The following is a 12358-nucleotide window of genomic DNA, read 5'->3' as shown; positions in this document are numbered from 1 at the left end:
AACCCAGGATCCCAGCGCTGACATGCCCGATTTATGTAACCACTGCGTACAAAATGATTATTCGCTAGTAAATTACTGCTTTTAATCTGCGTGTAATCCTTTCCCTCCTATGTCAGATAGACACAGACTAATCCTTCTGCTCCCTTGCAAGCATTGTAAACCTTCCAGGGGTGGTTTGGGTTGTTCGGGGTTTGGGGTTTTTGGGGGGGTTGGGGCAGCAGAATTAATAGAAAATGAAGTTAGCAGCTCAGAAATGGTAACAAAATTATTTTTTTTAGAGGATGCATTACCTGCTAGGGAAACCACGCAAATGTATATGCTTGCAGTCTCATTCATGAAATACGTATGTGAGAAGGGACTTGGCTAAGCTTACGAGAATCCTATTACAGAAATAGATTTAGTTAAAACTCTCAATTTATCTGAGGACAGGAGGATGAAACAGCTGAATGTTTTGAACTTTGAGGGATATTTAAAGCTCTGTATAGGTGTCAGCATATTCTTTCTTGTGGAAGAATAAGCGAAAAAGTCTTCTAGCCAAACAAAGGTTTTCAAAAGAAGGAAACTGTGCAAAACTCAACTAAGGGGATATTTAAATTGTCAGCTGCTAATATATTCTGGGATGATCATGTTTTAAAATATTTTAATGTCTGTTGAACATTTCAGAGAATCGTTAAGCTAAGGTTTTTGTTTGCTTGTTTTGTAACAGCCTTTAAATAACAATGTTTCAAATAAATTTTGCTAGGCATGTAGGGGGATATTTGCATCAAAATGTAAATGCATAGGGCCAGAACTGTAAACATATTTAGGAATCTTAATGGTTCAGGCAGATACCAAATGAGATTTTCAAGGCATGCGGTCACGTTACTGCTTTAGAAAACAGTGCTGGAGTGTAATACTCAAATTGGGGCTGTAAACATGCCGTGTGAGAAGACTGGATGAGCAGTTGTGCTCTATTTCAGATTGTCATGTTTACGCTGGTGATGACGTGACCCCTGTTCTGGCAGAATCCGAATTCTGAAGTTTACATACTAGAAATGCAGATGGGTTTGTTTTCTTTCCAGTTCTCGGATGTTCACGTGTGACTGGCAGTGAGAGGACGCTTCTGCAAGATCCTGTAGGTGGGTGGCAGAAATGGTCGCCCCAGGAAGGGCACACCTGCCCTGGCTGGCCCAGGTCTGCCCAAGAAGAGCTGAGGTCGACGCCCTAGGGGCTGTATTCTTGTAGCTCTTCTGCTCTTATTTTGCACCATTTGTGGAGCTCTTGCTTTCAGGATTGAGGACCTGTAAGTCAGCTAGTACCCTAGGCAGGTCAGAGCAGTATTTGCAGCAGGAGAAAGGCAAGGTCACACTGCTTCCACCAACAACTTTTAAGAGACCCTCCCATCTGTATCCCGTGGATGGGAAAGGCAGGCACATCAGACTTGCTGCAAAGAAAGATACTGTACTACTTAGTGTACTTTTACTGAATTCTGGTTTACACCAAAGTTAACCCTTAAAGTCATATTGTTGTCCTAAAAGTGGATTCATTAGCTGGTATGCAATAGACCAATATCACACGCTCAGGAGAGATTGCTTTTTATTCAGGCCTGGGTGCTCGGTGGACTTTCCACAAACCAAGCACACCAGATTCATCAGGAGTGTCTCTTTTATACAGTAACAATTGCATCTAATTTATTAAACTACTCCTACCTAGTACATATTCAGACTAGCTAATGCATATGCATAGGATTATATAACCATGACACATCAAATGCCTTCTCTGCATGCGTGGGAGTCTCGAGTGGTCTTCGGTGGTCGTTTGGGGAGGTATCCCCTCCTCACTTTGACCACTAAGTCGCTCTGTGCTGGGTCAATGGTTCGTTTTCCTGCCAAGAGGGATGTATCATCAATCAGGAAAGAATAGAAAGGGTCAGAGTAACCTTGGCTACTTCTCTAGGTATTATTGAATTTGTTTGAAGTTGAAAATTATTAAGTAACACTTCAAAGCAGGATTTTCTAATTCAAAACAGGATTTTCTATATCTGACATCAATATTACCTTGACTAATAAAGAACACCATTTTGGTAAGAAATTTGCGGTAATCATTCTTCTGTTTATATTGTGGTTTAGTATGTCAGTGACTACAAGCTTGAGTACAGTATTGGAGTCAGTTTTAGAAAATGCGGTAACAGCTACTTGAATCTCTCTTGCCACGTCCTGTCCTTTACAGTCACTTTTCTGACTAATTTTTGTTCCCTCAATTTTTGTTTCTCTGTTGAAAACCCTCGATAACTGAAACAAGTAGTTGCTTTTGAGGATCTGACAAAACATTTTCAACATGCATAACTGCAGGGTTTACTGCAGACACGTTTAGCAGCCTTGGCTTAGTAATTGCTTCCCTGTGTGTTGGTAGTTAGCACAACTGGGTCCTGCCATGGGACGCCCAGCCAGGGATGCAGGTAAACAGCCATCTGTCTGTAAGGATGCATGAGGAAGTTTGGCTGTCAGGGAGTGATGAGTGGCTCCATTAAACAGGGACTGCATCCACCTGCAATGCAGAACTGCCTTTAAGTTGCAATTTACATGCCTTGAGGAGTCTCACAAATGCTAGGACCTACTTAAATGATCCTTCTGATTCAGCAATTTTGAGTTCAGTTTAATAACATACTTGATCCAGTGTAACGGTAGGCTTCCTGCAAAAGGGAGCATCCCACCGTGTCTTTCCTGCTCCCTTGTGTTAGATATGATAATCGTACAACTACACAACCAGTCAGAGGCAGGGAGAAAATAGTCCAATCAAAAAAGCCCCATTAGTTTGCCTCATTAGTGGCATGAGTGAGCTGATCTGATTCACTGTGTAGTTTCATGACCTGATGTCATCAATGGAGCATCCAAAAGTAGAGCTGAGAAAAGGGAAGCAAACTGCGGTTTCACTGACAAGCCCTGGTTATACAGGCTAAATCTAACCCTTAGGTTCTATTACTGTCATCCTTAACCAACCTGCTGCCAGTAGCCAGTGCCAGTGGCCCCGCTGTTTCGTTGCCATAAAGTCATATACCACAGGTGCTTGTGTTTCCTTCAGTCCTGATGCCACCCTGTGAGTGTTTTTCTGCTTAGTGGTAAACACTTTTTTATAGAGCTAGATAAAACAAAGTGATCTGCTTTAGGAATGGGGCAAATTCTTGAAAGATACTAGTAATGACAGATATTCCCTCCCCCCCCCATGCAGTTGCTATGGAAACGGGCCCTTAAGGATCGTTTCAATTATGTGCGGAGACCCATTGAAGATGATGAGCAAGTCCTGAGGAACAAATGCAAGTTTGGCCACAGGCGAGGACAGACCAGGAAATCTTTTGCTGAAAACAAACCTGATGATGTCCAGGTGCAGGTAGAGGTAAGACTTTTGGTGCTTAACTGTGTTTTGTGTCTTTCAGCTAGCTCCTCTGCTGACAGTAAGGCCAGCAGCCAGTAAAGGGGAGAATGAAGTAATCTCATCCCATTTAAACTCATTTTGTATAGAGTTTGTCCTATAGCTAGACCGTTGACTTTTTTTCCTTTCTGGAGGACTAAGTATCAACAGTGGAGCTGAAAACAATACTGGCTGCCTTGCACATTTGTTGTCATTTAGAGTTGTTGCCAGTTGGACGTAAAATTCTTTTTTTTTTTTTTTTTTTTTTAAATGAAGTATTCCCATTCTGCTTTAGGTTATACATCTCCAGTTAGAGTGAAAACAACAGAGGCTTATGTCTAAGAGCTGAAACCTCTGTACAAATAAGAATGCAAGGTGGTATTTGAGCTGGTCGCAAATGGCCACATCCTACTGTCACATTGCACTTTGTTATATAAAAGCTGTTTGTGTTGATGTGTAATATACTTAGGGGCGCTTATGAATGTAGGCATGCACTTGCTGTATTTCCCTTTAGTTAGAGAATTCAGAGAGCTATCACTGTCCAGTAAGTGTTTGAAGCATACTAATTAATTTATACACTTTCATAAATACATTAATGTTCCATTTATGCTTTCTTAATGCTCCTTAACTTCCTTCAGTGCCGCAATTAAAATGCAGTAAAATTTGAACAATTGTAAGACTGTGGTAAAGAAGATACATAAGCAGATATTTGACTTTAGTTTACATATGTCCATCCTGCTGTTTACCAGACACGTCTTTAGGGCAGCAAGAGTGGCTTGCTGGATGCATTTCTGCATAAATCACCCTTGTGTTTGAAGGTAGCTGTAGTTTTCTACCCAAAAAGCAGATATATGGGTTTGGGTTTGTGGTTGGTTTGTTTGGGGTTTTTTAAGAAGCTTCAGTAATTTCTGTTTATCCCCTTTAGATTAATGTATGCGGGAATAAACACTTCCCTCTTTTCACCTGCTTTAGGTAAAATGTTTGCAGAATGTGTGAAGTAAGAAACCTTTAATTTGGGTGCAAAACAATGAACAGTCTTGCATGCGCTAAAGGAGAAATGACAGACCTCTGGTTTTGTGCATTCATTAAGAGTTAGCCATTCTTTATCCGCTGATGCTTGGAAAGGGCAAATGTGGGTCTTTGTCACATCAGCTAGTTGAGAAGGGCTTTGCAGTGATCCTGTAGGGACTGACTGCGTGCTCGACTTCATTTTTCTGTAGAGAAGGTGTAACTGCACTGGGCTGGGTGCCTGTAAATTAGGAATCACTGCTCTTCAACTGCATTGCCCAAGGCCATCACTGGTCATTCCTTATTTGCTTTAGAAATTGAAGAAGGAAGTATGTTCCACCTCTTCTAAAGTCTTAGGCATTTTCTGCAAGCCTTAATGTTGTAAGCAAATAAGAGTTAAACTGGAAGGAGGTGAAAGGATGCTGAGTCTCCCTGAACAACTTTTACTTACTTTCTCTTATTTTTCTTGTATCCTAAACAGCAGGGAGATATAAATGCAAGAATTAACACTTGTGGAGCCTATTAAGGCTTAAGAATGAGTCCCACAAAATTGAGGGAATCATACCTTTCTTAGTTTTAAACGTATCTCTACATTGAAACTAGGTATGTCTGGCTCTGAGATCCTAAATTATGTCATTATAAACTGCAGCTGAACAAGATGTTTGGTTATTATTCTTTTAAACCAATGCTGTGGGGGCTTTTGAATTTTGTATATTTAGGAACACACATAAAGGCACCTTTCTACTAATCCTTGGTGCTAACTACTTTGTGATAAATTTAAACTACTCAACAAAGAGTCTTAGCCTCAAAAAAAAGAAAAAAGATCTAGAAGCCAATACCATAGGCAAAACCAAATTATTTTCAAATTACCATTAGCTAGATCCCCTTGTCTTCTTCCCTTTTCCAAGTCTGGAAGAACAGATCGGCCCTGTGTGGACAAGAAGCCAACACATTAGGCTTATTTAAGGTAAAATGGTAGGAAATGAGTTCCAGGTTAAGGAGACCTTTGGAGAATAATCAGTGATGGATTCCTAGCCCCTTTGTGTCTCTACACTCTCCCTTAGATAGGCAGAGTAGGACATTTAGGGCATTATATGTACAAGCCAACTGGCAAGCAGTGCAGATGAAAGAGCACATCTGTTCCTAGCAGATGACCTACTTACCAGCCACACAGCTGACTTCTATATTGAGGTTTAGTTTCTGAACAGTTGTAAGATGTAACTCTGTCCAGTGTGCTTTGTGTCAGTACAATCTTGGATTGTTAATGGTATGAAACTGATAAAAAGATTATTTACTAATAGGAAATGCCTCACTGGTATACTTGGCATTTGTTTTTATATAAAAAGAGTAATAAAGCTATTACTACTAATAAAATCCTTAACCACTCTTTCTATTTCATCATGTGAAAAAAGTTGCTTGCCAGGACAAGCTTCCTGTGATGCTTTGGGATGTGCTCAGAGCCACAGGTAATGTCTGCCCCTTGGTCTGTCCAAGCCCCGTTACCTGCCAGCAGGCATTCCTCCTCCAAACATAGCAGGTGTGTTACTTGGCCTCCCATGCAGGGCATTGCTTCCAGATGCAGCATCTGGCTTCCTCCTCCAATTTCTTTAAAACATCTGCTGATGTGTTCCTCATTACAGAGAATTACATTTGAGGAAGACTGAAGAGTATACTCATTTTAGAGTGGTTAGCATCACAGGAAAGGTCTTGAGCAAGTGCACTGTTCAGGGCTGTAAAATCATGGTTAGTAAGCACATAAACCCATGCTGGAGGTGTCTGTCACTGAAGGAGGTTTTGCTTAAAATGATGCTCCTTACAAATATTCATCAGGTTGAGCCACCAGTGGAAAGAAGTTTGGACTGTGCCTGACACAGACGTTAATATAAGCCTCCATGTCTGAGGGATATTCAGAACTTGATCAGGAAAGCCTCCTTAATTAACACGTTTTCTGGCTATGGAGTGAGAATCCTCCTCAGTCATTTTCCACAGTTGGGCACATATCCTGGAGCTGCAGTAATCCAGAGGAGAGTGCTTTGTAATGATAATGACCTTCATCTGCTGCAAATGGAAGGTACTTTTCATGAGAGGGGTGATCACACCATGAAAATAAATACGAAAGGCAAGCCAGTCTCCCCTCTGCAGCCAGGGTGGGGTTGGTGCTAAAGCAGCCATACAGTGGCTTGTTCTGATTCATCTCCTTACTCTTCTTTTAGCATCAAAATGGCACCGTAAGACCCTTCCTCTGCCCTAAGGAATTATTGGGCTTATGGTCTTCAGCCTATGAGAGAAACCACCTCCTGACAGTTATTACAGGAGGGGCCCTAGATTTGGGGGAGCCAGAAGGAATAGAAAGATAGGATGCTCTTGGTGTGCATCTTTGGCCAGAGAATTAGCAAAAGGCAAAGGGTGATGGAGAGGGAAGTGCAGTTAGAGCTGGTGACTGGCTTCCATATGATGGAAGCATGTGGTTCAAACGCTAGCTTAGTCATCACAGGGCTGGTGACCAAAGAGTAAACTGTCTCTTTCAGAACTTCAGGTTTTGAAATCTGTCTTGAACAGTGCTGTCCATGGCAAGTGTGACTTTGCTATCAATTCAATTAGCTGAAGACGGACATAAAAATGCCCACAGATATCTTGCATGGCTCCACCTGCCAATCCAGAAGGGCATGGGTCTCCTGTAAGTCCTGTGTCATATTCTGCTGCTTCCAGAGATTTCTGGGATACCCTTATGACCTCTCAAATGCCACTAAATAGCTATATCTATGCAACAGAATCAAGTTCCTTCAATCCATCCCAGCCCCTGCATGAGAAAACCTGTCAGCAAAGGAACTATCCAAGGATATCTTAAGTTAACTGAATTTTAAGGGAATGTAACAGGCTAGAAGACTGCTAGTAGTTCATGATCTTAAACAGAAGTGGAGAGAGAGTTGAGTCCCTCTTCTAATGCCTCCGATTTCTTACATCCTATGACAGCCTGTTTGTGAGGTCATCAGGCCTTCTCTGAAGCTGTCACACAAGTAAATTTGGAGTTAGATGTGAAAAGGAGAAATAGGCTCTGGCAAGACGTCAGTTAAGATAGCGGTAGATGTTTGCAGATAACTTCTTGCCGTAAGGCTGAGGCTTCCCCTTAACTAATGAGGCTTAGAAATTGAGCTTGTCTCAGAGAGGATGGATGGGCCTCCTGTCTTTAAACAGAGGAGGGCTGTTGAAAAGCTGTGTGACGGGCTTACTGTGTTTGGCCAAATCCACATTAAGATCTCCTTGGGTGCCCAGAGCCAGATTTAATGACAAGGCCTGGAAGGCTTAACCTGCACAAAGTACCTGGTTCAGGGCAGATGTAGAAGACAGTCCCTGAATGAGCCAGCGCGAGGGGGCTAACTGTTGAAGGAAGCCAGCCATTTAATGGGGTGAAGCAGACGATCTATGCTGTCTTCTGCCTTTATCTCTTCCTCAGCCTGCGCAACCTTTTCCCAAAGTCAGACTGAATCTGGGAGTCTGCTTGAAGCCTCTGGGGGTGGTCTTAGGGCTCATTGTAAGGAGAAAAATGGTCATGGAAAAGTTGCTGCTTTTGGGTGCTTCACAGAAGTTTACCCCATTGGCTTTATGCTCATCATGATCTGGAAACTGTCTTTTCTCATGAAAGAAGGAATCAGGACTGAGTGATGTCTACCCTGTGAGCTGGAGTTTCTTCTACCTTGAATAGGTAAATTAAGCAAGTTAGACATTTCCTAGGGATATGCTTTTCTTTGAGGTGATCACTAACATCATGTTTGTCAATGAGATTATGCCACTGCAGGTGTTAGAACCTTGAAACAAGGTTTCAAGGAGTGTGGAAAGAATAGGATTTTGGAGGCTATGGCTGGAGAAAAAGGGAGGAATGAGGAGGAAAAAAAAGGCATCGGCAAGAGAAAAAGGAAACCAAAGGAATCAAGTATCTAAAACTCTCAAACAATGAACAGCTTGTGCATGAGACACAGAAACTCTCTTGGCTCAGTCTTGTGGTTGAGGGGCAGTATTGGCAGGTACAGCACTAGGTGTCATCTGTAGTGTGAATGCTGTACACAGGTGAAGCCCCGGTGATAGCCCCTTTTCCTCTAAGATTAAAAGTCTCCAAATCAAGCGCTTGAATGTTTGCACAACCACAATATGCGTGTGCATATGCGAATGATCATTCAACGGCTGTACTGTTGTCATGTGATTTTTCCACTAAAACCCTGGTGTGCATGCATAGTGTGTGGTGTTGCTTAGCTAATATTTTAAAATGCTTTTAGAGTCAAAGCAAAAGCTTTAAACACAAATTCCTGGTGTATATCTTACGTTTCACCTTCTTTCTTATGTCATTCAGTATCTCCGTTTCCCTATGAGTTCACATAAAGTGTGAAATACAGGTTGTCCCTTGGTAGAGGAAAACATTTCACCCATTTTGCTTATATTGTGTGTTTCGCAGCTTACAAGTTAGAAAGCAGTTGTGGTCAGAAATAAACTGCCTTATGCAGCTTTCGAAGTTTGCAGTTAGCAATGGCATGTAAGTCTAGCTCAAAAGGGTAATTATGTGTAATTAAAGCAGACCCTGCTTTAATTAAACATCTCATTTGAGTACAAGTCAGTGTGGATCCTACTGCAGTAGGTTACATGCTTATTTTGCATGAAAGCAGTCTGCCCATGCTGTTTTCACCTGTCTTTGTGTTTAGCGTTTGGACATGAGAACTGGTGCAACTGCGATGCCTCCTCAGTTCTCTCCCACCCTCTGGGGCAAGAAGATGGGTCCTGAGCGATGTCCAGCTTACTGCCTGCCTTTCAGATCCACACTTGTTCCAGATCAGTCTGGGCTGTTTGGGTTTTTTTTTGAGCAAATCTTCACTTTCTAATGGTTATAACCCGGTTTGAGCATTCCTCCTGATACAAAAAGCCCCAGTGTTCAGCATACTAAATGTCATTATGATGAACGTGGAAGTCACCACAGGAAAAAGGGCTGTCTCTTATAATAGTGGTATTACAAACTGTTCTGTACATTGTGTTTTTATGATGCCTTGTGCCTGTATGTACTCCAGACAAAATAGCAAGACCCACTTTTCAGTGTTCAAAAATCAAGACACAAGATTCATACTAATTCGTTACACTTTAGTAGAAAAAAACCCGCAAATTTGCAAAATAGGAAGAAGGGCTGAAGATAATGGAAATTGAGTTATAAAGCAAGTTACACACAGAACATGTTCTGCTACAAGCATGGTATTTTGTAATTTTTTTAATAAAAGCAAAAACTTCTTTTGATGCTAGAATCTAATAAATCCTGAGCTCAGAAATAATTTGTGTAAAATTCAAGTGTTGCCAAACTTTCCTGCTCTATCAAAAACCTTCATATTTTGAGTGAAACTATGCTTAGAAATAATGAATAACATAAATCAGAATGCTTTTGCCCTTTAGATTTTCAGCTGAAAACAGCTACTCAACCACGAACATCTAAATTTACTCTTCTCTAATTCCACACTGGTTCTGCTAAAGACAGTCACTGCCATTTGACTTAAGGTGCCAGTGAGGTCCCATTGCTCTGTTCTGTTCCTGACTGATAAATGTGCACCACTTGCGTTAAATCAGTTGGAATTAGAAATATGCAATGATGCAGTGAATCTATCCTCCCAAATATTAGCTAATCTATATTTACATAACACTATATACTATAGTATAGTGTATGTATTCCCTAGTAGGCGTGGAAGTGTCCAGAGACAAAATGAAGTGATTGGACATAAAAGGTACAAACCTGCCACTGTATATAGACAAGGAATCCCCAAAATCCTCGCAACTCTGGTCACTAATGCCAACCCTAGAACTCGGCATTCACTTGCTCTTTCATTGCAAGCAGCATAGTTTTACAACAGCCCAAGTGTTTTATACATCATACTTACCATTGCCCATCCTCAAGATACTTTATGTTACGTTTCCACTGCACTTTAATAAATGAGAAGTAAATTCTGAAACAGCAGTGGCTACTAAGGCCAGTAGAAAATGGTCATTAATTTCTCTCATGAAACACGATACTAGAAAATTGGAAGTAGCTCATTTGGTGCCAGTTTCCAGTTTCAGGAGAGAGCTAGGGAACATACTGACCAAGAAACCTGCTGTATTAACTGGTTAAAGTGCAAGAACTGTAATGCAGACCCAAGAGATGAACACATTGAGAAGAAATCAACGAAGTTTCTGTAAACTGAAGTAATTCTTCATAAATTCATTATTTCTTTGAAGTATTCTACAACCCTGAGGACACAGGAAATCCAGCTGATATAGTTCACTTTAACTTCAGAAGAGATTTTGCCACATGCTTTTCAAAGGCTCTTAGAAGATACAATCTGAGGGGATAAGCAGGAAGATGCTTGCAAGGATAAACAGTTAAAAGAGAACAAAGTCTGTCCCGTCCCCCCCCCCGTCCCCCCCACAACCTTGCCACGCAGACCCAATACAGCTAGGCAGAAATAGTTGGGGTTTACAGCACAAAAGACTATTAATGCTTAGTTTATGCAGGTCAATGTATTTCTAAATTATGTGGAAAAAGGAGAATAGTTGGCTGGCCACATTTGGTGATGCTACTAAGGGTGCTAAAGACAAAGACTGAATGAAGACTTGCAGGAGGACCCCATGCTACTGAGTGACAGGGCAAAAAACCAGCAGATAAAATTTAATAGTGATAGATGAAAAATAAGGCACAAGGAGAAAAGCCAGTCCTAACAAGGCTCTGAGCTTCTTAGTACCATTCGCAAATGATATTTTTATATTATGCCAAAGAAAATTTGGCACAATGCTAAGCAACAGTCCAAAAAAGTATATTGAATGCTCAGAATTATTTAAGAAAGAAACAAAAGGGAGTGCATTATTCCACTGTATGCACCTGTGGTGTCCCAGCATCTCAACTAGTATTTTAAGTTTTACTGCGCCCATTTCATAAAGGCTGTAGTGAAATTAGAAAATATGCAAAGACAGTAGCAAGGATAATTCAAAGTATGGACCAGCTTTTATATGTGGAATGATTAAATAGCTTAGGACAGTCTCAGCTGGAAAGGAGGCAGCTGAGGACAGAATATGACATCTCTATAAACCTACAGTGGCAAGGAGATGAGGAATAGGTTTTGAATCCAGTACGATAATTAGAAGGCAGAAGCAGCAGAAAAAACAAACAATAGAATGCATTTCTTCTGACAGTGCATAGTTAAACTGCCAAATTTAACATGAGATGTTGTGGAAGATTTTATGAGTGACTGGGAGAAATAATGGAAGGAAAAAATCTACTGAAGGGTATTAAATATAATAATATAATCCTTGGGCGTCCACGAATGTCAGTTCAGGCCAGTCTTGACAGAACTCAGGTAAAGTACCACTACACTCTTATCCTTATTTCATACTTCTTCCCAGCACCCTTCTCAGCCAGGTAGAGGAGGGTATGGGACTAAATGATCTGATCCAGCCCCGCTGTTCCTGTGCAGTGAGGAAGAGGACAAGAATGCGTACTTCAAGCTGGTCACAAACAAACATTACTGTTGTAATACAATTAAGTCTAAAATCCTCTATTAGAAAGAGTGCGGACTGTGCTGATACAGCATCTAGCAAGGGCTGGGGGAGTACCTGCAGGGGTTACGGTAGGTACCTGTCCTGCATGTGGGGCTTATTTTCTTCTATGATCCCAATGGCTGTTGAAATCCATGGACTTGTACTAGGAGGGAAGCAGTTTTTCAGTTGTGTACCTTGTGCAACCATTTTTGGAATACAACATGCACAATTTAAAAAAGGCTGTTAATTAGACTGGAAAGTTTAATTGCACATACAGAGCACTGCAAAGCAGGTTTGGTTGTTCTATGTTTCGCAGCTCTGTGTCTTAAATGTTCTGGGGAACAGGATGAAGTGTCCCAACTCCCTCTGGTGTTGACCCACAGGCCACCACTGGTACAGTCAACAGCTGCATCAGTGACAATACATA

General features: G+C 41.2%; 1 protein-coding gene across 1 annotated transcript in view; it reads left to right on the top strand.

Annotated features, from left to right (window-relative positions):
• Positions 1–12358, top strand: part of SAMD3 (sterile alpha motif domain containing 3) — a 75493-nt gene that overhangs the window by 20464 nt on the left and 42671 nt on the right. The window contains exon 6 of the mRNA XM_049801486.1: positions 3208–3372. Within this exon, the coding sequence (XP_049657443.1) occupies positions 3208–3372 (165 nt within the window). The remainder of the gene's footprint in view (positions 1–3207; positions 3373–12358) is intronic.

This window comes from Accipiter gentilis, chromosome 5, assembly GCF_929443795.1.
Source record: "Accipiter gentilis chromosome 5, bAccGen1.1, whole genome shotgun sequence".
In the NCBI taxonomy this organism is placed as follows: domain Eukaryota; kingdom Metazoa; phylum Chordata; class Aves; order Accipitriformes; family Accipitridae; genus Astur; species Astur gentilis.
The sequence above is the reverse complement of the archived record's forward strand: the minus strand, read 5'-3'. Positions and strand labels throughout refer to the sequence as shown.